The sequence below is a fragment of the Halichoerus grypus genome, chromosome 7, assembly GCF_964656455.1.
Source record: "Halichoerus grypus chromosome 7, mHalGry1.hap1.1, whole genome shotgun sequence".
Lineage (NCBI taxonomy): Eukaryota > Metazoa > Chordata > Mammalia > Carnivora > Phocidae > Halichoerus > Halichoerus grypus.
In genome coordinates, this window is record NC_135718.1 from 55,082,070 (window position 1) to 55,109,897 (window position 27,828).

The 27,828-nt window shown below is 42.0% G+C and overlaps 1 protein-coding gene, 1 long non-coding RNA gene and 1 pseudogene across 3 annotated transcripts; 2 read left to right on the top strand and 1 right to left on the bottom strand.

The window, feature by feature from the left end:
* On the bottom strand, positions 1-12,154 carry LOC118555007 (uncharacterized). The gene is made up of 2 exons (XR_004926753.2): positions 11,840-12,154; positions 1-927 (listed from the first exon to the last, which is right to left on the bottom strand). It is a non-coding gene; the product is annotated as an uncharacterized LOC118555007 (long non-coding RNA).
* LOC118555011 (U6 spliceosomal RNA) lies at positions 5,677-5,814 on the top strand (annotated as a pseudogene).
* On the top strand, positions 12,149-27,406 carry SAR1A (secretion associated Ras related GTPase 1A). 2 transcript variants are annotated; one of them, XM_036122867.2, is made up of 7 exons: positions 12,149-12,274; positions 16,782-16,855; positions 16,981-17,100; positions 17,523-17,588; positions 20,131-20,234; positions 23,271-23,402; positions 25,047-27,406. In XM_036122867.2, the coding sequence occupies exons 2-7, from the start codon at positions 16,798-16,800 to the stop codon at positions 25,161-25,163; spliced, it is 597 nt and encodes a 198-aa protein (XP_035978760.1). In that variant the 5' UTR covers positions 12,149-12,274; positions 16,782-16,797; the 3' UTR covers positions 25,164-27,406. The 2 variants fall into 2 exon arrangements, with proteins under 2 accessions (XP_035978760.1, XP_077933760.1); XM_078077634.1 differs by lacking the exon at positions 12,149-12,274 and adding an exon at positions 12,298-12,316.
* Positions 27,407-27,828: the final 422 nt, after the last annotated feature.

Here is a 27,828-nt window from a genome sequence, read left to right on the forward strand (position 1 = left end):
TCCATGGTAGGCAAGTATTTATTAAAGAATTTGGCAACTGGAGTCCGTTGCCACATAGTTCATTGTTCCCTCTGTCGGTCTTTGGAATCTTTCGTTATTACAAAACCTTTAAACTAACAGAAAATATTCACCAGAAGTAAGATTAAGCAATGAAAATCACAAGGTTATGTGGCAATCTGAATTTAAAAAGGAGCCTGAGATCAATCTGGCAGTCTCTGTCAAAATTTTAAACTCACACTTACCCTTTGAGTCAGCAATTCTGCTCTGAGAATTCATTCCAGTTGACAAAAGAATAGTCAACCAAGCGCACAGGGTATGGAAGCTTTGTTTAGTGCAGCAAAACCTGGAAAAATATCTAATTGTCCAGTTGAGAAGTGGCTAAATATGTTCTCAGTACCATGTAGCAGTTAAAGAATAAAGTCACTGCATGGGCTGATAGGGAAAAGATACTCAGAATAGCCGAGTGATAGTTGTACTCTGTAGCAGCCAACTGTGGCTGGCGGGCCAAATCCCGCCTGCTGCCCGTCTGGCAACCAAAGCGGCCCTGGAACACAGCCACGCCCATTCATTTGCGAATTGTTGTGGCTGCCTTCAAGCTACAATGGACAGTTTGGTAGTTGGGACAGAGACCATATGGCCAGCAAAGCCGAAAATATTTACTGTTCAACATGTTACTGAAAACATTTGCCAATCCCTGCTCTATCCTGTGATCCTATTTGTGTTTTTCACAAAGTGAGCATGGGGGAAAAGAGATGTATTAGTGGATATGCTTGTAAGGGCATAGACAATTTCTGGAAACAAACGAAACCAACCACAGTTAACAAGGATTATCTCAGGGGGTGGGAACGTAGAGATAAGCGTGGAAGAAGCAGGGTCCGCAAGGCAGCCTCTCTCCCTGTGGTCCTTGAGCCACCAGCACTGAATCACCTGAGATAATTATAAAAAATAAGTAAATACATACAATATATGTAATATACATATTATATATGATAGATAACATATATAGATAACATGATAGATACAGACATTTTATTTATATTTATTATATATATACACATATATACATATATCCTACTGAATTAGAACTGGGAGGGGCTAGGCCCTGAAATCTAATTTTGAACCAGTTCCCCTCAGGTAATTCTAACATACCTCGATGTTTGAAACCATTGCTCTAGTCATAAATCTCCCAAATTAGCGAAAGAGTTCCCAGCAAGTTGTAATATAATCAGCGTGCGATAATCAGCAAACAATTACCACAGCAACAGTAGCAACAAAAATTGCTCCCATTTTGGGGGCACCTGGCTGGCTCAATCAATAGAGCATGTGTCTTGATCTCAGGGTTGTGAGTTTGAGCCCCACATTGGGTGCAGAGATTACTTAAAAAAATTTTTTTTTTAAATAGCTCCCATTTGTGAGTACTTACGAAATAAGTATCAGGCCCTGTTCTATATGCTTTATGTACTTCATCACATTTAATTCACTCGCAACATGGAACCAGGGAGGCCACGTGACCTGCCTGAGGCCTCAAAGCGCCTTGGGCCCAGCCCTTTGCGAAGGGCTGGGAATGTGACACCATCCCAGCCCCATGGCTCTCCCCAGTGCCAAGCTGGTCTCCTCTTTCACCTGGCAAGCCACATAATACTGGTTGCACTTTGTCAGGGGGTCTCAAGAGACTCACGGGCTGGGTCACCTTCCATGCACAACTTCCATTCTTGGGAAATAAGGGGCTTGACCTGAGTGCCCCGGAAGGCCTCTTCCAGCTCACACCCGCACCTCCACCTTAGAGCAGTAGTGTGGATGTTCCAGCGGGGCGTGCGGCTCCTCACTGCTGCCCCCGTGCACCTGGGGCCATCCTGCCCTGGCCTGCCCCCCTGCTCCCTCCCTGCGGAGGCGGATGGCATTGCTGTCCCGCATTCCTGCTTCAAGTCTACCTCCCTAGCATCCCTGTCTCTCCTCCTAGCTTGTTAAAATACATGGCGAGCACGGAGCTGGGATCCCTAAACAGCCTGCCAGCTCCTCATAGGCAGAGGCCACGTTTATGCCTTGTCACCCAGCACAGCACTGAGTCCATAGTGGGAGTTCAGTAACACCCTGATGCTTCTCGGAATGCCTTTGCAAACAGAAACATAACGGCGTCGTTGTACAACTCCAGTTGATAGCCAGCAGCTGGTGCCTGCCCGCTTCCACAGAGGGTCTGAGAGGGCACCATCGTGGAGTGATGCATGGCCTTCCACACGGAGGCTCCGGCAGCCCCCGGGGACGCAGCCTGTGCCCAGGGGCCCTAAAGCCACAGCGCAGACTCTGCACAGGGACATGCGGCTTCAATTGTACTGGAGGGTGAATAATCACAAGGTTACTCATAGGTTCAAAGACACAGACATGCTGTGGTTTTTGAATGTGGGCTTTCCAGGCATTTTGAAGAGAAACATGCTACTGCAGGGCAATTTGCTATCTGTGGCTTCCGTCCTAGGGCTTTGGCACCAGATCCCTGGAGCCAAAGTTGATTCTCCTCTGGTCTTGGAGTAAATTTAGAGGCAGTTCGTGGAGCACTGTAGGAAAGAGCTCCGTGCCGCCAGTCCTGAGTCCTGAGTTCTGGCTCTGGCCCTGCGTGACATCGGGCAGATCTTTTTACTTCTCAGTGTCCGCATTTTGTGTAATAAAGTAGTCCACTCCTACCTCGAGCATCTATTTTAACATGGCAGATATCCTGTCTTTATGACTCTGCTATAGTCCTGTGGAGCAGGGAAGAGGTGGGGACAGTTTCTCTCTGTGACTGGCACTGGGCTGAGAGCTGGGGTGACAGAAAACCACAATTTCACACTCTTTGCCGTCAAGAAGTTCCCTGGTACGGTGGTACACTAAAAAAATGATTGTAGACATGGAGAAATTGGACCTCCTCATACACTGCTGGTGGGAATGCAAAATGGCGCAGCCACCTTGGAAAACAGGCAGTTTCTCAAGAAGTTCAACATAGTGTTACCAGATCACCTAGCGATTCCACCCCTAGGCATATACCAAGAGAGATGTGTCCATACAAAATTTGTACATATGTTCATAGCAGCATTATTCATAATAGCCAAAAAGTGTAAATACCCCAAACGTCCATCAACTGATGAGTGGGTAAGTAAAATGTGGTATAACCACGAAGTAGGTATTATTCAGCCATGAAAAGGAATGAACTACGAGCACATGCTACAACTTGGATGAACCTAGAAAACATGGTGCTGAGTGAGAGAAGCCAGACACAAAGGCCATATTTTGTATGAGTCCATTACATGAAAGTCTAGAATAGAAAAATCCATCGGGACAGAAAGTACACTAGTGCTTGCCAGAGGCTGGAGTGAGGGGGAGTGGGGCTAATGGGTATGGGGTTTCTTCGGGGGATGGTGAAAATATTCTAAAATTGGGGTGATGACTGCCCAACTCTATGCACATACTGAACATCACTGAATTGTACACTGCAAATGGGTGAATTTTATTATACGTGAATTACATCTCAATAAAGCCATCATGAAAAAAACAAAAATCAGTGTAAACCAACCTCAGAGGTGCTTTAATGGTAGAAAAGAAGTCGAGGGACAATACGAGAAGGGGCCACCTGGAAAAGGCTGACTAGGGGGAGTTTGCTTGACCTGGGTCTTGAGCAACAAGGCACAGAAGAGATGGAAAGGTGTTCCAGACAGACGGAACAGCCCGTGCAAAGGAAGGGATCCTAAGGCTGAAGAGGATGTTGATGATAATATTCAACTTTTAATCAATGTTTGGATTGTGCCAGCAAACTAAAATTATATAATCTTATTCAATCTTCATAAAAGTCATTAGTTCATCCACTCTGTCAGTTATTGAACAAACTTCATCAGACACATCCTATATGCCAGGATCTGTACTAGCCACCAGAGACACCATAATGAGGTAGACACTATCATTATCCATTTTAGGCATATTAAGATTACATAAGTTATCCGAAGTTACAGAATGAGTTAAGTGGAGGAACTGGGATTCAAACCCAGGCAGTCTGATTCCAGAGCCCATTTTCAAAAAACGTTCTTTTATACATCCCTATAAATAGTAATCATTTAGCATAAATACATAAATACCATCACGTATTTCTCCCTTCCTCTCCCTCTTATTCTCTCTCTCTCTTTCAATCTTTTTCTTTTCCCAGTTTGGTTGAGAGAACATGGACAGATAACACTGTTAAGTTTCAGGTGTACAGTATGTTGATGAGATACACTTATGCACTATAAAACGATTACCATCGCTGCGTCAGCTCCCACCTCCATCACGTCACCTCACACGTCACCATTTCTTTTTTGTGGTGAGAACATTTAAGATCTACTCTCTTAGCAACTTTCAAGTATAAAATACAGTGTTATTAACTATAATCACCATGCTCTACCTTAGATCCCCAGAACGTATTTATCTTATAACTGGAAGTTTGTACCCTTTGACCAGTATCTCCCTATTTCCCCACCCCTCTGCCCCTGGTAACCACCACTCTACTCTGTTTCTAGGAGTTTGGCTCTTTTGGATTCTATATATGAGTGATATCATACAGTATTTATCTTTTTCTGGTTTATTTCACTCAGCATAATGTCTCCAATTCATCCATGTTGTCACAAGTAGCAGGATTTCCTTCTTTCTCATGGCTGAACGAATATTTCATTGTGTATACATATCACATCTTCTTTATCCATTCAACAATTGATGGGCACTTAGGTGGTTTCCATATCTTGGCTATTGTGAATAATGCTGCAGTGAACATGGGATTGCAGATATCTCTTTAAGATTGTGTTTTTATCTTCTTTGGACACCAGAAATGGAATAGCTGGATCATATGATAGTTCTATTTTTTATTTTTTGAGGAATCTCCATATTGTTTTCATTCCCACCAACAGTGTACAAGGGTGCCCTTTTCTCCACATCCTCGCTAACACTTGTTATTTCTTGTCTTTTGATAATATCCATCTAAAAATGGATAAAATCCATTCTACTAATCTCATTATGGTTTTACATTTCCCTGACGACTAGTGATGTTGTACCTGTTGGCCATCTGTATGTCTTCTTTGGAATCATGTCTGTTCAGATCCACTGCCCATTTTTTAATCAGATTGGTTTTTTGCTATTGAGTTGTATGAGTTCTTTATATATTTTAATCCCTTATTGGATATATGATTGGTAAATATTTCTCCCATTCCATAGGTTGCCTTTTAATTTTATTTTTGTGTATTCCCTGCCCCAACCCTAGAATCAGCCATTTCTCCAAGGAGCCTTGGTTCCTTTTATTGGAGAATGGTATTAGAAGCCAAGATCTGGGTGCTAGGTGTGCTCACTGCTACTGAGTTGCTGTTGCTTCTAGGTCCTCTCAGCTGACAGAGCAAGGAAATATATGTGTGTATACCAACCTGTGTATATACATATATCTATAAATATTTCCATGTACAGCCATCTGTGTCTATATTAAGCTAAACATGAGTTCATCCTGATGCCTCCAACTCTAAACCTGCTCTTCCAAAGCCAGAACCTACACCTGGAAAGGCTCCTTCAAAGAAGGGAAAGAAGGGACCCAAAGAGAAAAAAGGGAAAGCCAATCCTGGCGAGGCTGGGAATAACCCTGCAGAAAATGGAGATGCCCAAACGGACCAGGCACAGAAAGCTGAAGATGCGGGAGGTTCCGTGCTCACTTCAGCAGCACATACACTAAAATTGGAACGGAAGACAGAGAAGATTAGCATGGCCCCTGCACAAGGATGACAAGCAAATTCATGAAAACGCTGGAGGTGCCAAATGAAACGTGCATTAAAAAAAATTTTTTTAGAGGCACCTGGCCGTCTCAGTCAGAGGAGCATGCGACTCTTGATCTCGGGTTCTGAGTCTGAGCCCCACATTAGGTGTAGACATTAGTTAAATAAAACTTAAAAAAAAAAATCTTTTTAAATGTGGTAAAATACACGTATTTTACCACTTAAAAACTTGTCATCTTAACCATTTTTTAAGCGTACAGTTCAATAATGTTAAGTACATTCACAATGTTAAGGAAAAGATCTCCAGAATTTTTTTTTATCTTGCAAAACTTAAACTTTGTAATCATTAAACAACTCCCCATTCCCCCTCCCCCGAGCCCCTAGCAACTACCATTCTATTTTCTGTCTCTATGAATATGACTACTCCAGGTACCTCATATATAAATGGAATCATACAGTATTTACCTTTTTGTGACTAGCTTATTTCAGTTAGCATGTCCTCAAGGTTCATTCATGTTGTAGCATGTGTCTGATTTCCTTCCCTTTTAAGGCTGAACAATATCCACTGTTTGTACATACCACATTTTGTTTATTCATTTATCTGTTGATGGACACCTGGGTTACTTTCACCTTTTGACTACTGTTCATAATGCTCCTGTGAACATGGGTGTACAAATATCTCTTTGAGACGTGCTTTCAATTCTTTGGGATATATACCAAAGAAATGGAATTACTAGATCAGATAGTAATTCTATTTTTTTTTTTTATTAAAGATTTTATTTATTTATTTGAGAGAGAGAATGAGAGAGAGCACATGAGAGGGGGGAGGGTCAGAGGGAGAAACAGACTCCCTGCTCAGCAGGGAGCCTGATGTGGGACTCGATCCCTGGACTCCAGGATCATGACCTGAGCCGAAGGCAGTCGCTTAACCAACTGAGCCACCCAGGTGCCCGTAATTCTATTTTTTTTAAAGATTTTATTTATTTATTTATTTATGAGAGAGAGCGAGCGAGCACAAGCAGGGGGGGCGGCAAGCAGAGGGAGAAGCAGGCTCCCCGTGGAGCAAGGAGCCCGATGTGGGACTCGATCCCAGGACCCTGAGATCATGACCTGAGCCGAAGGGAGACGCTAAACTGACTGAGCCACCCAGGCATCCTGGTAATTCTATTTCCAACTTTGTGAGCTACCCCCATGCTGTTTTCTACAGTGGCCGCACCATCTTGCATTCCCACCAGCAGTGCCCAAGGGTTCCGATATCTCCACCTCCTTGCCAACACTTATTTTCTGTTTGTTTTGTTTTTTTGTTTTGTTTTTTCAATTTTTTTTTTCCCAAAGATTTCATTTATTTGACAGAGAGATAGAGATAGAGCACAAGTAGGCAGAGAGGCAGGCAGAGGGAGAGAGAGAAGCAGACTCTCCATCTAGCAGGGAGCCCGACGCGGGGCTCGATCCCAGGACCCTGGGATCATGACCTGAGCCGAAGGCAGACCCTTAACGACTGAGCCACCCAGGCGCCCCTCTGTTTTGTTTTTCAGTCTAGCCATCCTAATGGGTGAGATGGTATCTTATGTCAGTTTGATTTGCATTTATCTGATGATTAACGATGTTGGGCATCTTTTCATGTTTCTTGGCCATTTACAGATCTGTTCAAGCCCTTTGCCCATTTTTGTTTGCTTTTTGAGAGTGCTATATTTGATTGGAATGAAATGATATTATGTAAAATCACTGGTACAAAGATAAGGCATTATTCTTAATACAAACAGGACAAAAAAGGCTTGAAAATCTCCATCACAGTGTATATGCCTTGATCTAGTTTTTTGGGGAGTTGAAGGTAATTTCACTGAAGAACCAGGGAGCTCTGATTTGCCTTTTTTTCCCTGAGTCATCTTGGAAAGAGTAAGGGAAGGGGCATTTTTGCTTATCAGGTTCCTCAACTCTTACAAGGATATAACAAAGGATGAAGAAAGTAATATACCATTCAGAAGGACATGGAGTTTATTTGGAATAAAAATACAATAGAAAAAAATAGTTCTCTTTTAGTGATTTTTCTGACTCCAAAACCCATTCAGTTTTGGAAGGATTCCCTGGCCAGGGGGAAATCTAAGGTAAAACTTATGTTTGTATAACTATAATGACCAAGTCAATTAGAACCTAGATATACAGAAATTTATAAAAACATATTTCAGGAAAGGACTTCAAGTTAAATGCCCTTTCCCACTCCTTTGTAAACTGGGGAACATACAGTTACTTTAAGAAGTAAATGTTTTTCTAATTGCCTCTAGATGATGTCAAAGGGGAAACATTTGGAAATTTTAACACTTCATCTCCTCAAATTTTAAAATAGATTGCTTTTTGGGGTGCCTGTTTGGCTTAGTCAGTGAAGTGTCTGACTCTTGATTTCAGATCAGGTCATGATCTCAGGGTCTGAGATTGAGCCCTGCATCCAGGCTCTGTGCTGAGCCCACTTAATATTCTCTCTCTCCCTCTGCCCCTCCTCTTTCCCTCTCTAAAAAAATAAATAAATAAAATAAAATAAAATAAAATAAAACAGACTGCTTTTCAGGATGATTTTTCTAATCAACATTATATGCAATCCTCCAGATGACAAAGGTCAAATGTTTATTTTCTCAAGATTTGAACCAACGTTTAAATATTGACACAGATGGTATTCCAGTTTTTACCACTGAGCAGAAAAGAATATTAATTTTCATCATCTATGCCTTTTTGGATCCCCGGTCTCTCCTCTCCTTCACAGCCACATTTCTAATGGCATTGTCCAGGGTCATTGCCCCATTTCTTCCTCTCCTTGTCTCTCGTTAGGTCATTCCAGTCCAGCACCCATTCCCCAAAACTGCATTTATCAGGCTCACCCATTATCTCCATGTTGACAATTCCAATAGATGCTGGGATGGTTTATTTTACGTATCAACTTGACTGGACTAAGGGATGCCCAGGTAGGTGGTAAAATATTTCTGGGTGTGTCTGTGAGAGTGTTTCTGGAAGAGATTAGCATTTGATTCAGTAGACTGAGTAAAGAGATCTGTCCTCACCAATGTGGGTAGGCATCACCCAATCCCTTGAGGATTCAAATGGGCCAAAAATGCAAAGGAAGGGCAAATTCTCTTTCTCTCTTCTTGAGCTGGGTCATCCACCTTTCCTACCCTCAGACATCAGAGCTCCTGGTTCTAGGGCCTTCAGACACCAGGGCATACACCAGCAGCCCCCTAATTCTCACTCCAAGGCCTTCAGGCTTGGACTGAATCATACCACCAACTTTCCTGGTTCTCCAGCTTGCAGATGGCAGATCTGGGATATCTTGGCTTCCATAACCATGTCAGCCAAGTCCTCTAATAAATCTCCTCATATATATGTATTTATGTGTGTATACACACACACACACACACATATCCATATATATATGTATATATATGTGTGTATATATATATATACTACTGGTTCTGTTTCTCTGGAGAGCCATGACTGACACATGTCTTTCAATCTCTATTTTAGCTTCTGAGTCCTGTCTACCTAATAGTATTGAGCATGTGTAGGGGAGTAAGAACAGAGTGGGGAGAATTACATAAAATTCCTCTGTTTCTATTATTGGTTTATTATCCTAAAAGACCCATTTATATTTCTTTCCTGTGAATTGTCTGGTCCTATTCTTTCCTATATTTCTAAAAATTTTTTTGAGATTTATTTATTTTGGAGAGAGAGTGTGTGTGTCAGCAGGGGGAGGGGCAGATGGAGAGGGAGAGAGGGAGAATTCCAAGCAGACTCGAACCAAGTACAGAGCCCGATACAGGGCTTGATCCCGCGACCCCAGATTATGACCTGAGCCCAAACCAAGAGTCAAACGCTCAACCGACAGAGCCGCCAAGGTGCCCGTCCTTGCCTATCTTTCTAACAAGTTAGTATTTTTCATACTAACCTTTCACTTGTGATGTGATTATGCATATTTTTTCCCAACTTGCTGTCTTTTGGGTTTATGGTGTCATCACTGTTATGTCAGCACTATATGTCATATAAAACTTTCCTATTTTTCTGTAGTTGAATGTGTCAATCATTTCTTTTTTCAGTTAGGAATTACAGGTTTACTTTCTTATTTTGATGAAGACATAACAGACAAAAAACAAACAAACAAAAAAACCAAAACAACCAGACACATCAATATAGAAAACCCCGAAAAGAAAACACGTGGTTACGTTTGAAAGCAAGGCTGGGCTCAAACAGCCTTCCGGTCAAATACAACTAAATGTTTTGCTTAAGTGTTTAGGCAATATTTTTGTTTGTTTGTTTGTTTTTAAGTAGGCTCCATGCCCAGCATGGAGCCCAATGTGAGGCTTGAACTCATGACCCTGAGATTAAGACCTGAGCTGAGATCAAGAGTTGGATGCTTAACTGACTGAGCCACCCAGGCGCCCCTAGGTTTTCGTTTTGTTTTGTTTTTGACTACCTATTGTCCCAACCCTTTTAGTATTTATTTTTAAACATATAATTGAAACATTTATTGAAAACATACTCTGGAAAAATTGCTTACATGTACAACATCCTTCTTTCACTCATTTTAGAGTTGGGTACCCTGTGGCCTGAGGCATCTGTCAACTTGCTCAAGGCTGCCCACTTGGTAAGAAGAGTTTGCAGCTCTCCTGATAATTTTCCTATGTGCTCCGTCCTTCTTCCTGAGCCCCCCAAGCCATCCTTGTGGTTTGGGACCCCCCACCCCGACCTCTTGCAGCCAGCCTTCTATCAGGGCCAGAATTCCAATGCAACAGCTTGTGCTAGGGCAGCCCCATGCCTCCAGGGTACACACACTGGGGGGTCCAAGCCCTATGGACACAGTTCTCCTGGTTTACCCAGAGCTGGGGAGGAGCCTCAGAGCATGGCTTTCTGTATCTGGACAAGATTCAAACTCAATGCAGAAGACTCACAGGATTAAAAGAGGGGGGAAAGTAGTGAGCTTGTCCATCCAGTTCCCTCTGAGTATTACTGCAGTTGCCAGATGCCACTTAAATCTTATTTCTGCACATATTTGGGTCTATTTCTGTATTTTGTTCTAATTGGTTTGTTTGGCTTTTCATGCACTAGTACCAAAGTCTTTCTTTAAAGACTTTATTTAGGGGCGCCTGGGTGGCTCAGCTGTTAAGCATCTGCCTTCGGCTCAGGTCATGATCCCAGGGTCCTGGGATCGAGCCCCACATAGAGCCCCGCATCGAGCCCCACATCGAGCCCCACATCGAGCCCCACATGGAGCCCCGCATCGGGTTCCCTGCTCGGCGGGAAGCCTGCTTCTCCCCCTGCTTGTGTTCCCTCTCTCGCTGTGTCTCTCTCTGTCAAATAAATAAATAAAATCTTAAAAAAAAAGATTTTATTTATTTATGAGAGAGAGAGTGAACGAACAGGGGGGAGGGGCAGAGGGACAAGCAGACTCCCCGCTGAGCAGGCAGCCCCGATGTGGGGCTCCATCCTAGGACGCTGGGATCATGACCTGAGCCGAAGGCAGACGCCCAACGACTGAGCGACCCAGGCGCCCCAAAACAGGGTAGTTTAAAACACACACACAAAACCTATTAATCCTATTAGTTTTTTTATGGGAATTATGTTAAATTTATAATTGTACTTAAGGAGAACTGAAATGTTTATGATATTGGGTCTTACTGTCCAAAAACATCATTCATCTTATCACTTGACTTAGTTTTCCTATCTGTAAACTAGGAGTAATAATACCAATCTCGTAGGGCTGTCTTCAGAATTAAATGAGAAAATGCTTGGGAAGGACGGCAGAGTAGGAGCCAACGTGCTGCTCTGCCACTTCCTAGCCTGTGAGCTTGGGCTATTCTGAACCTTGGTTCTCTCATCTGCAAAATGGGGAAAATAACAGTATCCGCTTCATAAGGGCTGTAATCAAGGCCAAATACGGGGAGGCATGCATGCAAAATACTCAGTGCACTGCCTGGAACGTAAGTGCTCAATGAATATTAGCTGTTCTTCCAAAACATAGGCTATCCCAGAGAACTGTGACTGGAAGCAAAGGCTTTCCGGGATCCACCCTAGGTGGAGGGCTGTTGGGGCAACTCTTCTGTCCGAGAACCTACCTAGCCACCTGTCGCCGCCCCGGATTTTGCCAGATCGTCTGCGACGGCAGTCGGACTAGAAGCTGCGATCCCGAGCGTCTAGGTGCACTGCGAAACTCCAGGCTCCCGCCCTGCCCCCGGAGCCGCGGCGCTGCCACGTCTCGCGCGTCGTGCTCTCCGTACGGGAGGGAGCGGAGCCAAGGCCGGCCCGCCCCCGGGATCGCTCCGCGCGCCTGAGGCCCACCCCTCCGCGGCCCGAGTCGTCTGTAGGCGGCCCCGGCGTCTCAGAGCGCCGTGACGCTACGAGGGGGCGGGGGCAAGCGCGCGCCCGGAAGTCCCGGGGGAGGGGGTGTGACGTATATCCGGCGAATAGCTGGCGGTCCCGGTTGCTGCTGGGCTGTGTGCTGTGAGGGAGGGTCGAAGCCGCCCGCCGCCGCCGGAGGAGGACCCTTGGCCGTGAGTCGGGGAGCTGCTGCGAAGGAAGGAGCCGAGGGGCCGGTGGGGCTGGGGCGGACGGCGGGGAGGGTCGGGGCGGAGGCCGGCTCAGGCGGGGTTGCTGTGTGTGGGGGGGGGAAGTGACACGCAGGCGGTTCTGTGGGGCCTCGGGGCTGGTTCTGGGTGGGGACGGGCCGACTTGGCAGGTCTGCTCCGTTCCCTGACAGCCCTTGGGGTATCGGGTCGATCTGCATTCCTTCGGGGGTCCCGCAGCTGCTGGGCGGGATAACAGTTTTCTTGTCTGTACTGTGCTTTCAGGTTTGCGGAACGGTTTCACATCCCGAGTCGGATGAGCCTCACAGCCCTTGGGCGGGTGGGAGTCCTTGATGACTATCCTTGGTTTGCATCCTGGGGAATAATAAGGCTCGCGAGGCAGTGAATTGGCCAAGGCCCGGCAGATAGCAAGAGGAATGTTCGAACCGGATCCCTTGACTCCCAGTCCAGTGCGGACCCCCCTCCCTGACTTTCAGCTCTGTGTTATCGTCAGATGCCCTGAGTCGAACCCCGTATTTTCTTTTTCCACCTTCTTTTCCTCCCTCTCTTCAGTGCGTGGAAAAATTCCTTCGTGTGCATTTGGTATAGATTAGTGTTTTCTTCATGATTCTAGCCTAGAGGTCAGGAGTGCACTTGTGAGGGTTGGCACTATAAATTGTCTCTGTTAGTATCTCCCTTGCTCTTGTCTTTTCTCCTTTACCTCGATCTTTCTGCTTAGGTCGTGACAGGGTACCTGTGGTGCTTTGCCTGGGGGCTTGCTTGACCTTTGATATTTACCCTGCAGCTAAGCATAGTTTCTTAGCTAAAAACCAGCAGCCTGCTATCCCAGATGGGTCCCAGGAATGGTGTCTCAAAGTTGTAATGAGTATGCGTAAGAAATAATGAGTATGTAGAGAGAGTAATGCATATATTACTGGCTAATGGTCAGTATTGGCTAGTGCTCCTCTTTTTTATTTACTTCATTCTGATGTCATTCCTGAAATTTGCAAATTTTAGTTTGGGGTACGTGGGCAGTGCTTTTGTGGTAGTTTAGAGTTCTTAAATTTTAGAGTACGCTAATTTGCCAAAAGATGCCATAAGGTGGTAGAGTGGATCAAGGATAGGAAATAAATAGAATGCTAGTTATTAAAATACCACTCAGAAGACATGATAAGTTGTAAGGAAGAAAACTTTAGAAGATTATCATCTGTTTAGCTGGTGGGTTAAGGAAGTTTTATGTTTCTTTAAAAGCAGTTTTGTGATTTGGATTTGAATTTTATGTAATATTAACAGGAAGAGCTTTGGCTTTGGCATTTAAAAAGGAAGGTTTCAGTTTTGGCACTGACACTTTTTTAGCTGAGCAGTTTTGGTTAAGCCAGCTGACTTAGGAGTGTCAGCATCCTTTCCTTGTTGTTGAAAACTAAGGACTCCTGCCCAGTAGGGTTTGTGTGAGGTTGAAATGAGATGTATGTGCAGGCATTGTATAAAACTGTAAAACTACTCATGAGGGGTACAAATCCTAAGATCTTAAGGATGGAGGATCCACCGAAGCCATTTCCTTAACTTTGGGTAGCAATACAGTGCAACACTTTGCATCCGATAATGGTTTTTATTATTTTTTTTAACATCACCTGAAGAGTTTCTTCAAGCACTTTTCCATAGATCATTTTGGAGGGACTTTTAAAGCAAGAATGTCAGGAGGAGATAAATTGGAAAAATCAAACTAACTCAGTTACCATGAAAAATTCCTTAAAGGGGGGGTTTTCCCATTGTCACCTTTGGAGAATTCATTGAGTTTGGAAGAATTCTAAAACGATGTGGTAAAACTTCACAAAGAGTCTATAATAAAGTATTGACTGTAACCCTGTGTAGTACAAATGAATATGTAACAGTGGGTTTTAAAGGAGTGATCAGAGTAGGAGTGATCTTAAAGAGAGGTTCTCTGTAAAGGTGAGCCTCACTTCTCCAAGTTGTAGACTGAGAAAAGTAGGGAAAGATGACTGGTTTGGGGGAATTGCAGAGAAGAGGCACATTGTTCTTTTACTTATCTACAGAGGAAACCTAAAAACGGGAGCTTTGTAAGTGTATTTAAGTCATTAAACTTCTTAAAGTGCCGACTAAGTTACCAAATTATTTAACATGCTAAATTTGGTCTCTTCCAAAATATATATTAAGATTTTATTTATTTGAGAGAGAGAGAGTACAAAGCAGGGGGAGTGGCAGAGGGAGAGGGAGAAACAGACTCACTGCTGAGCAGGGAGCCCGATGAGGGGCTCCATCCCAGGACCCCAGGATTATGACCCAAGCCGAAGGCAGACGCTTAACCGACTGAGCCACCTGGGCGCCCCTGCCAAAATATATTTTAATATTACTGAAAAGGGCAAAAAAAAAACCCCATAGTTAGTATTTTTTTTATAAAAGCTTTTGCCTTAGCCTCTACTTTCACCCAAACTCCCAAGCCTCATTTGGCCTTGCATGTTAAGAGCCATAGAAAATAAGCATTAGGCAGTCCCTAAGGTTTATAGGTAAGGCCTTATTTTTTTTTTAAAGATTTTATTTATTTAATTGAGAGAGAGAGAGAGCACACATGCCCACAAGCAGGGGGGAGGGGCAGCAGGGAGTCCAATGCAGGACTCTCAGGACTCAATCCCAGGACCCTGGAGTCACGACCTGAGCCAAAGTCAGACGCTTAACCGACTGAGCCACCCAGCCGCCCAGGCCTGATTTAAAAAAAAAAAAAAAAAATTCAGGGCGCCTGGGTGGTTCAGTCGATTGAGCGTCTGCCTTCAGCTCGGGTCATGATCAGGGTCTTGGGATCAAGCCCCACATCAGGCTCTCTGCTCAGGAGGGAGTCTGCTTCTCCCTCTCCCTCTTCCTCTGTGCTCTCTCTCCCTCTCTCTCAAATAAATAAATAAATAAATAAAATCTTTAAAAAAACAAAACAAAACTCAGTCACTGGATAGAAAAAAAATAATATATATATATATGTTTCAGTTTATTTAGTTACTTATTTAAGTAGTCTCTACCCTTAATGTGGGGCTCAAAATCACGATCCTAAGATCAAGAGTCACAGGTTCCTCTGACTGAGCCAGCCAGGAGCCCTCAAATTAACATGTATTGCCTCAACTTTTCAACTTCTTTATCTAGCATTCTTTGAGTAAAGAATATAGGTGGGTTTTTGTGGATAACCCTGTTAAGGTCACTAGTAAAAGTAACAAAAGTAAACTTTTGTTTACTTTTTAAAACAAAAGTTCATGAAAGTTGTATTTGATAGCAGTTGGTCACATCTAGTGGAGCCTTGTGTTCACATGCTCTTGCTGATGGAGAGGAGTGAAAGTGGGGGATCTTTCTTTTTTTTTTTTCCCCACCAAATCTGAGATATTGACGCAAAAGTTCAGTGACCAGAAAATGCTGAACCTGAGAAACTTTGACACCACCACGGGCTTTAGATCTTACCCTCTTAACTCCTTTCAGAGTCCTCTTGCTCATTACCAGTGTATGTAGACCTTTCAGTAGCTTTGGGTCATCTTTTGTTTTGTCTAGGCTTATGGAAAACAGTAGGAAAAGTGGTCTTAATATTAGTACTAATTAGTGTGTGTACTTGGCTAGGAACCTACTTCTATGCCCTGAACAAGTATTCTTATTTTAAGAAAATCCCTATTTGTAAAATGGGTTAGGTCTTGGTTACTCACATTATGAAAAGATTCTCTTATTTCTTCATGGTTCTCCATAATAGTGATATCATTTCTTTTTATAAGTCGACACACAAATCTGCAAGAGGGGTTAAATAAGTATTGTTAAGAAACATAGCATTAGTGGGGCGCTTGGGTGGCACAGTTAATTAAGCTTCTGACTCTTAGTTCAGCTCCGGGTCATGAGGGTCATGAGCTCAGGGCTCCCTGCTCAGTGGGGAGTCTGCTTGAGATTCTGTCGCTCCCTCTGCCCTTCCCCCCTCCTGTGAGCTCTCTTTCTTTCTCAAATAAATAAATAGATCTTTAAAAAAATAATAGTCATTGGTAAGTGGGGCAGGGCAAATTATGTCAGCCATTAGGATTTTGGTGACTGTTTTTTAGAGCTGTTTACAAGGAGGGGTTAATATGCTTTTCATTCTTATTTTCTGCTTAGTGTATCGATGTGACATTTTGATCTAGATTATTGATGGGACTGATTTCGTAGAGGTTTTGCTAACTGGTATAGACAGCAGCCATGTATCTAGGGAATGTGAATGAGAGGAGAAAGTTTCACAGTAAAAGAGGAGAGTATATCTTTAATTCCTAGTCCTTGGAGTATCATAGATTGAAAACTGATAGAAAATCGGGAGTTTGTGCAGATCTGAGTACCCCAGAGACTTCCCTCCAGGGTGTAGAACCCTTTATTTTCTTACGCCTGAAAACATGGGACAATAAACATCAGGGCTACCGAATAAGGGTTAACTTCTCCAGAGCTGTACTAGCATTCAGAAAGCTAATGTTTGCTGCTTTCATATTTTCTACAGGTAGTAAGCATTAATAATGTCTTTCATCTTTGAATGGATCTACAATGGCTTCAGCAGTGTGCTCCAGTTCCTAGGTAAAGCCATTTCCTTGAAATATATCATAGGTTTCAGACTTTGTACATTTCCTCCAACAATCTAAATACAAGCAGCCTTTGGTAAGTAGAAAGCAAAATTATGTTAAATTTTTTTTCTTTTTTAGGACTCTACAAGAAATCTGGAAAACTTGTATTTTTGGGTTTGGACAATGCAGGCAAAACCACTCTTCTACACATGCTCAAAGATGACCGATTGGGCCAACATGTTCCAACATTACATCCGAGTAGGTTTGAAAATACCAGGTGACCTTTTGATATTTGAAGGTCAATGTCACGGTTTGGGGATGAATCCCCAGTTGATTCATTTCTTGAGGTCTCAAAAGACAGCTCACTTGAGAAAAATTCCCTGTAGGACACTCAGGTCATATACCCCTAAATCTAACCCTCTGGGACTCTGTCAGTATTCTCACTAGTCCTGTAAGGGGACACATCTCCCATGTCTTCTTCTGAGAAGCAGTAGACACTTTGGAGAAAAAGAAACTTGGCTTCTTAGAATAATTTAAGAAATGTTTTCACCCTTGTATCCTTTTCTTTCCAAGGTAAAAGCTTCATTAAGTTTTGCATGTGTATTGGCTTACAGTACTGGGAGCTGGGCCCTGTTGGATGGAAGAGTTTATGTCTTTTTTCTGTTTTGACAATTTTTCAGCATCAGAAGAGCTTACAATTGCTGGAATGACATTTACAACTTTTGATCTTGGTGGGCATGAGCAAGGTAAGAGATGATTCAGTGGAAGACTGGTATTGATGTATGGTTCTTTTTATACCCTCTTTTTTTTTTTAAGCCTTGTGGCATTTTTACCTTTTAAATGGTGATTAAATTATGATTGAGATCTTATCACTTAAAATTGTTAAGTAAAACTTGTCAAAAGTTGCATAAATACAGAGAACTCCACTCGTTTATACCTTTTGCCCCAATTTATTAGTCTCTATGTAAGACATATTAAGTTATCAAACGTAGGAAGTTTTATTTTTATCTACTCTGTAGTGTATATTTCTCTTTTTGTCAGTTGTCTCCATAATCTCCTTTATAGCATTTTTCCTCTTGAACAAGATCTAGTACAATATCAAATTTAATCATGTCTCTTTTATATCCCTTAGTCAATGGAGTGTAAGTATGTAGAAAATTGTTATTATTTGTAAGTAATTTCAAATTTGTCAAAAGTTGCAAAAATAATACAGTGATATACTTGTGACCACTCTGATCTATTTTGTATACTCTATCCATATGGAGCGATTGGTAGAACATTTCCTTCTACCTTATTGTTCTTGTAGTACCTTTTGCCGAATGCAGGCCATGTCCATTTGGTTCCTAGATTCCTATCAGGTATCTTGTGTGGGTTTTGGAGATACATAGAATGGGGCATCTTTTTCTGATGGACACTTACTTCACATTTGGCAAGACTTGAGGCTTAGGAGTAAAACATTTAAGATGTGAAAATAAATATTCTGCAAAGTAGGAAAAAGAAATTATTGAAATTTTGTGGGATTTATTTGTTATTAAATTGAGTTGAGAAGTCTCCTTTTGGAGCATTCATTATATTAGGTTGAATCTAATACAGCTTTTTAAAAGCGTAGTTAAAAGAACAGAATATTGGTAATTTTAATTTTTTAGCCAAGTAAGTTTAACCAAAAATCTAAGGAGTGATCCAAATGATTTTATAGTCAGTGATTTCATTAATATATAATTACATTTATTTTAGTCTCTTAATATTTATATCCCACAAAATCATACGTAGTATGATTACAATCACATAAAATACCTGTATAGAAAAAAGATTGAATGAATATATAGGAAAACATTAGCAGTAGGTTTGTTTCTGTGGAGGATTATAGATGATCTTGTATCTTTTTTTTCTATAATGAGGTTGTATTGTTTTCATTTGGGTAGGAATGGGTGTATGGTGGCTTTTCTGCTTCTTTCAAAAGGATTTGTAACTTTACAAATTTAAATTCAGAGATAATACAATTGTAAGAACTGAACTGAGACCATTTGGAGAATGCAGCAGGAAAGATGTTTTTAGACCTCTGAACTGAGACTTAATGTATTATTTGGTGTGATAAATTTAGCTTTCAGGTTTTGATAGCTTAAGAAGGGGGGGGGAATATGTTACATGTAATTTTGTTTGAGGAAAATTTATTTAACAGAATTATTTTATCGTAATAACTTAGCCACCATTTTACAGAAATTACTAAAATGCTATATATTTGGAGATTTCCTTTTTTTAAAAAAAAACTTAAAAATTTTAACTTATAAAAGTAGGCCAGGCTCATGGTGCCTGGCTGGTTCAGTCAGCAAAGCATGTAACTCTTGATCTTGGGGTCGTGAGTTTGAGCCCCACGTTGGGTGTAGAGATTACTTAAAAAAAAGGTAGTTCAGGCTCCATGTAACAAATTGAATACACACTCAGCATATGAATATGGAAGGTAAAAGGTGGAAGTTCCCCCAGCCTCTCCTTCCCCATCCCACTCTTTAGAGGTAACCATTATTAACTGTTTGATGTAGAGATGCTTTGTTATTCATCCCAGTGAAAGTAACTGGGAAGAAGTAGAAATGAATGGCTTAGAAATTATAATACAATTAAAGTATTGCTTTAAAACCATTATCACTTCATGGCATAAACAAAAAAATAAATAAAATTTATAAGGCCTCCTGGGTTAAATATGGGGGACTGAGGTAATTGCCTGGCAACTTCAACCACCTGTCAGGCCCAATCTCCTGAGGATGGACGGAGCGGGTGTGTCAGTACACGTACACGTGGGTTAGTTAGGAACTGACTTGGAACTAATGGTTTGTGGACAGGTAATTTGCATCTTGATGAATTTGGCTTTAGGAGTGAGGTAGGTCATTTAACTGAGTAAAAGTGACTGGGTGTCAGACAGTAGGGAGTGGTGGAAACTTTGCCAAATGGAAGAGCCCAGACTTCCTTTAAAGGGGTGGCTACCACTCAGTTCTAGCTGATTAGTGACATGTAGGTAGGTATGTATGGGATTGCCAGATGTTGCAGTTTTTCCGAAAATCAGGCAGAAAACCTTGATTTTTTAATTTGAAAAAATCAGATTCAGTTCATACACCATTAGTGTATACCTTTGTTCTGATTTAATACTGGTTAGGACTTGGGGAATCTATATGGAATTGAATGCTATTGAAACCTAGCCAAGGTTTGCCCATTTTAGGGCAAAAAAAAAATAGATATATTTTTCAAAATATGTATTATTATTTTTTGATTAATGCAACTACAAACTTTGTCTTTTAGCACGTCGGGTTTGGAAAAATTACCTCCCAGCAATTAATGGGATTGTCTTTCTGGTCGACTGTGCAGATCATCCTCGCCTCATGGAATCCAAAGTTGAGCTAAATGTATGATTATATTTTTTCTTTTCTTGGTCTCTGTTTCTTTTAAGGAATACAGGTCAGTAGCGCTAATACTTCAGCATTCCAGTTACCATTTGATGAAAGTCCTAGTTACAATAAGAAAGTGTTTTAAAATCTAAGCCCTTGCTTTTCAGTGTCCTGAGGAAACTCAGCTTGAACTCCAGAAAGTTAACTTTGTTTATATCTATCATAGGGTGACTGTCCAGTTTGCTCCCACACTCCCCCGTATGTGCCTGTTGCCCCAGCATAGTGAATGCCTTTTTCCTTCACATATCATGGGTGGTCCCTGTTTTTTGAAGCATTGGGAGAGTGAAACCTTAAGAGAGAGGTTAAGGGTTCTTTATGTGTTTGAATCTGGGTTCTCACTCTGTGCCTGCCCACCCTCGCGCTGAATGACTTCGTAGACCTTAGTTAGCAGTCTGTTCTCAGTCTTCAGTTCGGGTCACAGGCAGCATTTGATACTGTCAGGTTTTCTCCTTTCTCAGCATTGCATTTTCTTGGCTTCACAGTTCTTGTCATGTTGCCTTTGTTAATCCTTACTGGGTCACCCTGCACCTCTTCTTTTTATTTGATTTGTGACTGTCTCTGTGCATTCCTGTTCCTGGCGATTTGAACCTGTGCCACGTTTATTTGTGAGTTTGTGAGTATGTTTCTTGAATCTATAGCTCTGGTCTCATGTAGAATCGCTTATAGGGCATTCCTTCCCTTACTTGACCTCTTGGCATTGGCGTTCTCTCTTTTCGTTGAATTCCCATTTTCATTCTTGGGTTTGGTATACTCTCTCTGGCTAATACTTCTCAGATGCTTTCACAAGCACCCATTCCCCTGCTTAAATCTTGGTGTTCCCTAGGGTCTGTACTGTATCCTAGGCTAGTCCAGGCTACTCTCATTCCTTCATCTGCCACCCACATGCCAGTGACTCCCATATGGATTTCTCTTGTTTAAACCTCTCTTGAGCTCCAGCCTCATACATAATACTATCTACTAAAGAACTCCACCTACCAATTCCAGTCTCCCAGAATGGAACTATTCCCCGCCATCTACCTGGACATGTGGTCCAGATCCTGTGAATGACTGTAGATTTCACTACCACCCTGCCACATTCTATAATGCTAGAAGGAACTTTTCAGACTTATCATTGGCCTATTTAATATCCTTTAATAGATCTCTATCATCTTCTGGATAAAATCCACAAATCCTTTGCATAGCAAAGACTTTGCATAAAGTCTTCCCTGATCTTTCCTGTTTATTTTTCCAGCTTCTTTTCTCTTTATTGCGTACCTTGAACTACATTCCAAACAATAGAGAACAACTTGTCCTTCCTTCAGTATGCACAAGTGGCTGTCCCTGCCTGGCTTTCTCATCGGACCCCCACCCACTTTTGCTGGTAAATTAAAAAATGTCCTTTCAGAGATCCCGGAGTTCAGCCATGACCTCTTTTAGGAAGCTTTCCCTGACCTCTTGGACTTAGACTCACCACCTTATCAATGTCTGTGGTCTTTACTGGTTTTCTTGTAGGTCTCTTCATCAAATTGTGAACTTAGAAGGGACCTACTTTTGTTTCTTTTTGAAACCCTTGCACTTAGCAAAGCATCAGACATACAGTAGGCATCTGGTTAGTATTTAATCAATGAATGACATCCTTACTCTGATTTTATCTAACATTTCCTGGAATCTAAGATGGTCAAAAGTATGTTCCCCGTTATCCCTTCAGCTCTACTCTTCTTTCCAAGCTTTTCCTGTCAGTGGGCACTGGATTCCCAGGCTTGAAATCTGTGCCAGCTCAGGCCCCTCTTACCTGTCTTACCATCTAGACGTCAGTCTCTTCACTTCTTTCTCCACAGTGCCTGCTGCACTATTCCTTGGATGCTGCCATCTTAGGCTAGGTCATTGTCTCTTATCCAAGCACACATACTTTGTGTGAATTCAATGTGTTCTTTTACACAGATTCTTTTTTAAGATTTTATTTATTTGAGAGTGGGGGTGGGAGGGGCAGAAGGAGAAGCAGACTCCCCGCTGAGCAGGGAGCCCGACATGGGGCTCTGTCCCAGGACCCTGAGATCATGACCTGAGCCGAAAGCAGACGCTTCACCGACTGAGCCACCCAGGCACCCCTTTACACACAGATTCTATTCAGTACTTTCTGGATTTGGGGTCTTTAGGATCTATTGCAGCTAACTTCTCAGACAGGCATCATAATGTTGATCATGCCTTCCCATTCTATTTTATTGCATGTCAACATATAAAGACAGGCAATTCTCCATGTGGCTTTCTGAATTTTCTTACTGTAAAGCATTGCTTATATTCTTCCTTCTCCTTTCCACCTGTCCAAAACCTGCCCTTCTTTCAGAGCTTAGTTTGGGTTCCTCAACTTTGCTAAGACTTTCCTTAAGTCCACCATTTTCACTGCCATTTGATTTCCCCGAATGTCTTTTAGTATTTATATTCTGTCCCTGTTCATCATGACAATCATACACTTGCCTTGCTTTGTTGACAGATATGTATGAACATAGAGTGAGGATTTCTCGAGGCCAGGGATATGTCTTAACCCCTCTTTGTATCCCTCTCAGTGCCTGACATAGTGCTTTGCACACACCGGGCACTCAGTATATGCGGGGACTTCCTGTCGCCATCTCTGAGGCTCTGTAGCCAGAGCATTCAGTCTTCTAGGACTGTGCTCAGTGGATAGCCTGAGGACGGTCTGTGGCTGAGTGATTTATCTCAGAGTTAAGGTTGGGGCAGTTCTGCTGCCTTGTAAATAGACACAGCATTAAGTTGCAGTTGTTTTGAGGCTGTTAGGGGATTTTTACCTAATGTCAAGGTAATTTTGAGGAGCTTCTTACCTAATATTAAGAGTGTTGTATAATGTGAAGATTTTTAGGTCATCACTCAGGTGTAAAGATGATCAGATTTTCTCTTTACATTTGATACTTTGTAGACAAGTGAAAGTCCAGGTGGTTTTCATGATCTGGTGGGCATTCATAGATTCCTCACCTAGCTCTTCTTTTATGTTGTCTTTAGGCTCTAATGACTGATGAAACAATATCCAATGTGCCAATCCTTATCTTGGGTAACAAGATTGACAGAACAGATGCGATCAGTGAAGAAAAACTCCGTGAGATATTTGGGCTTTATGGACAGACCACAGGAAAGGTAAGAGAAAAATCATCAGGGGACATACTATTAAGGAAATTCACAGCTGTTGAGACATTCATATTTTGCTATCTAGATTTTACTTGTCTTTCAAAAGTTTAACTGGGCCTAGGATTGGTTTTACCATAGGTGATTTGTAGTCATTCAGAAGGCAGGAGCCTATTCTTTCACTGTTTCCTGATGAAATTTTCCTCAGGTACATGAGGATGAAGAAATTGGTAGGAAAGGCAAACTTACCAATTTAAGAATTTTCTGACTCTCTTTTGATTCTAATTCAGAGAAATCTTTTTTGAAGGCCTTCTTAACCAGAAATCAGTTTTGTTTTTGACCGGAGATTTCAGGTTATGAAGACGAGTGATCATTTATGATCACTTTCCAAGCACTGAAACCCAAGCATTGGATTATCCTCAGTGTTCTTTGCTGAGAGAGGTAGGACTGTGATCCCCATTTTGAAGATGAGGAAAATCTGAGCGTTATTTGTTCAGATCTACACAGCCAAGTCAGTGATAAAACCAGGAATAGAACCTGAGTCTCCCAGATCAGTAGGTTATATGCTGTCTCCAGTTGGAAGGAGAACTCTGTTGCAGAAGTGCTTATGAGAGAAAAAATCGAGATCAACTGTAGTTAAGCAGGAATTCTGTTTTTTTCAGCTTGGAGTTTTGGCATAGTCAGTTTTAAAAACTTACCTTTTCTGGGGTCTCTGATAACCTTCTGACTTTTTTTTATATGGTTTCTTATTTCTTAGTCTTACCTCTTCTTGATTATCTATTTCTTTCTAGAAACATTTGCTTTAATTTAGTTTCCCCTCTTCTGCGTGAGTGTTATACAACATGAATTCTTAATTTCCTTGATATAATTTGTTATTAGTATAGATTACTGAATGCTGGTGCTAATGAAAATGTCCTTTTTTTTTTCTTTAAGAGTTTATTTATTTGAGAGAGAGCATGCAGAGAGAGAGAGAGCACGAGCAAGGGGAGGGTCAGAGGGAGAGGGAGAAGCTGACTCCCTGCTGAGCACGGGAGTCCCACTCGGTGCTCGATCCCAATACCCTGAGATCGTGACCTGAGCTGAAGGCAGATGCTTAATCCACTGAGTCACCCAGGCGCCCCCCCCCCTTTTTTTTTAAGATTTATTTGAGAGAAAGAGCGGGCATGTGTGGTGGGGGGAGGGGCGGAGGGAGAGAGAATCTTGAGCCAACTCCCCACTGAGTGAGGAGCCTTATATGGGGCTTGATCTCATGACCCTGAGATCATGACCTGAGCCGAAACCAAGAGTTCGACGCTTAACTGACTGAGCCACCCAGGTGCCCCAAGAATGTCATTTCGAAAGAGTCTTGGACTTCTCTCCATCAAAGAGCATGCTGGTTCTGGGGTCCTAGTGGCCTTTTTCTTGGTTAGCTGTCATAACTTTCCAGATGCTGGTGTGTTAAAAGTAAAGGCTCTTTACAAAGAGTGTCTGGGAATAGAACTGTGCTGAAAGCATGAGGCTCTGGGGAAGTTATCTGTATGGCCTTGACCACATTTCTGTAATTAATTCCTACTTCCATTTGCTTTTGAGGAATGAAGAGAGTGATTTGTGATCACCCTTTCAAGCTTCTCCACCATGGGGATGCTAACAGGCCTTTCTTGGTTTTGCCTCCCTTAGGGGAATGTGACCCTGAAGGAGCTGAATGCCCGCCCCATGGAAGTGTTCATGTGCAGTGTGCTCAAGAGGCAAGGCTACGGCGAGGGCTTCCGCTGGCTTTCCCAGTACATTGACTGATGTTTGGACAGTGAAAATAAAAGAGTTTTACTTCTCTGGACTGATCCTATTCACAGCTTCCTCATGAACTTTTCTAATAGAACAAGGAAAGCTCTTCAACCGTGTCTGGCGTTGAGAAGCCACGAGTCTCTGTCAGCTCTCCCATCGCCCAGTGGTGACATGTGCTCTTCTCCACACTGTCGGGAGGTAACGCTGCCCCACGTGCTGGTGCAGGGCAGCATCCCGGGACTCGGAAGCTGGCAGGATTTGCTGGGTACAGCTGTGTGCCATCATGGGGCGCCTGAAAAGAAAAACACGTCTCACCACTGTGGTTGATTTCAAAAGAAAGTGATTCTATTTTTTAAAGAAAGTGTTGTTAATGTAATTGGTGTCCCTCCTAACTTTTTGAGTTCAAAATTTACTTGGTCCAGAGTTTTCTATTTTTTTCTTTTTGATCTAGTGAATGGCATTTAGATTCTTCATAAAATTATGCACAGAAACGTTGGAGGCCAGAGCTCAGTCAAGTGAACTCACTCCTGTTGAGTTAGCAGGTAGTGAGAGAAGCTCCCCGTCTCTCCGACTGCCTTGCAGGAGGCGGCGCCACCTTGTGCACGTGGAGCAGGGGAGCGCAGGGCCTGGCCTGGTGGGGGCGGCAGGCTTCCCCTGTGGTCAGCCAGGGTCATTCCTCACCGCCATGTGTAGAGCAGATGGTTGGTTCACTGTGGGAGGTGTTCAGTATAGAGTGGTTATTTTATTATTTTTATTTTCAAAGCTACAGATTTCAGACAGTCTTTGCTTTTATACTGTTACGAAACTGTTTCTCTCCATAGCACCTCTTTCATTTTCAGTTATAAAAAAATGACTTTTGCCACATAAAAGAGAACATCCCCCATGTTGTCCTACACTGCAGGCGTGCGTCGGTTACTTTTGCACAGCTCCTAGGGGAAAATTTTCTGAATAGGTGGGTCACACAGGACAGTTAACAGTTGAAGGGCTTTTAATTCTGTGAGTTGAGAACTTAAAAATCTGGCATTTGTAGCATTTGTTTGGATCCAGGAAAGATTTATTTAGTGGGCTTTAAAATTCTCAACTTGCAGGATTTGGTCTTTTTATGGGACTGTCATGAGCTCTTTTTATAGGTTACCTTTTTTTTTTTTTGGTATGAAATTGCCTTTCTCCGTTCCAGAAATAAGCTGGGGAAACTCTTAAGAACTTTGTGTAGTGTTGTTCTTTTTGAGCCAGCATCACTTGTCATTAAGAACTCAGTATAAAAAGCCTCAGCATGCCCAGTAGTGTGATGAGGATCATTTTTATAGCATTCCTTTTTCTTAGTGCCATGTGTAAAATTGGATTTTCATGATCTTAACCAATATTAGAGCCTTTCTTAAAATGGGTGGATATCTTCCTTTTTCTTTAATGAGAGATTAGAAGTAGTTTCCTCAAAACTGAAAATTGTGATGAAGATGCAAAGATTTGAACTAAATTCAGTGGAATTCTTGTGTCTAATGTGAGGGTAGGGAAAGTGTGGATAACATACTCCAGGGGTGAGTGAGAGTATTACTCTTTAGTGGATTTCTCATTGTTAGTCTTCAGTACTGACCTATTAGGAAAGTATACTTTCTCACTGCCAGGTACCAAATGCAGAGGCTCAGTGAAGGATAAACCTGGGGAGAGCATGCCTTTCCTCTGTTAGCAAGCATAGCTGGATTAAAACAAAATTGTTCGTTTGGAAAGGGGTGAAAGCCTTAAATGAACAAATCTAGCTAATGGTGAATGAACTAGGTAGTTAACTTGCACACTTTTTAATTTCCTTTGGCTAAAGGTAACCCATACTTCTTTATCCAGAGACTTGAGAAGTATGATCGCAGTGCTAGTTTTCTTGTTTTCTGTTTTTGTGTTTTCCTCTTTGTCCCTAATCACTTCGTAGCAAGCTAGAAAACTATGGATTCTACACAGCTCAGCTCTTTGTGAAAGTGGTTTATTTGGGCCACTGGAGAAAGAGGGGATTGAAAAGTCAGCTGGCATCTATTTCTTGCTCCACAGAAAACACTGTTCTATAAAAAGATAGCAAAAGAAGCTGCTGTGAGGAGCTTGGCTCTTAACAGTGAGGATCAGAGCTTTGTACAGGAACTCCCATGAATTGAGACTTTTCATTCTGTTTTATCAGAGTGCATATATGTCCTATTTCAGGAAAAGTTAAAACAGTCATTTACAAAAGAAAGTCAGTCTGTATCCTAAGCATTTTAATAAAAAGTTAAAACAAACTTGCTATCTTGTGCCATTTATTTTTTCATTTATTTGCGTTGGTTGGTTCTGAGTTTGAACATATCCTGACGTTTGTTGTGTGTGTGGTGGTGGTGGGGAAGCAAAAGTTGTTTCCTTCCTAGGGGAAGAAATACTTACAAAGGATATGAGAGACAAGTTTTGCTACCGGGAGAAAAAAAAGGCTAGGCAATTCACACATTTCAAAGTAGTAAATTTAGTACCATTTGAGAGGCTTCAAACGTGATCCCAGGATTGGTGGTATACTTTCTAAACAAAATCTCCTATTAACATGCTAGCAAGGAATGGGTCCAGTTTAGCTGTTTACCATTCATCATTTTATACAAAATTGGAGAGCTTCAGTTGAGTGCTGCATTTGGTAAAATAGGGAAAGGAATGAAATGTGTGCTTGTACATGTACCAG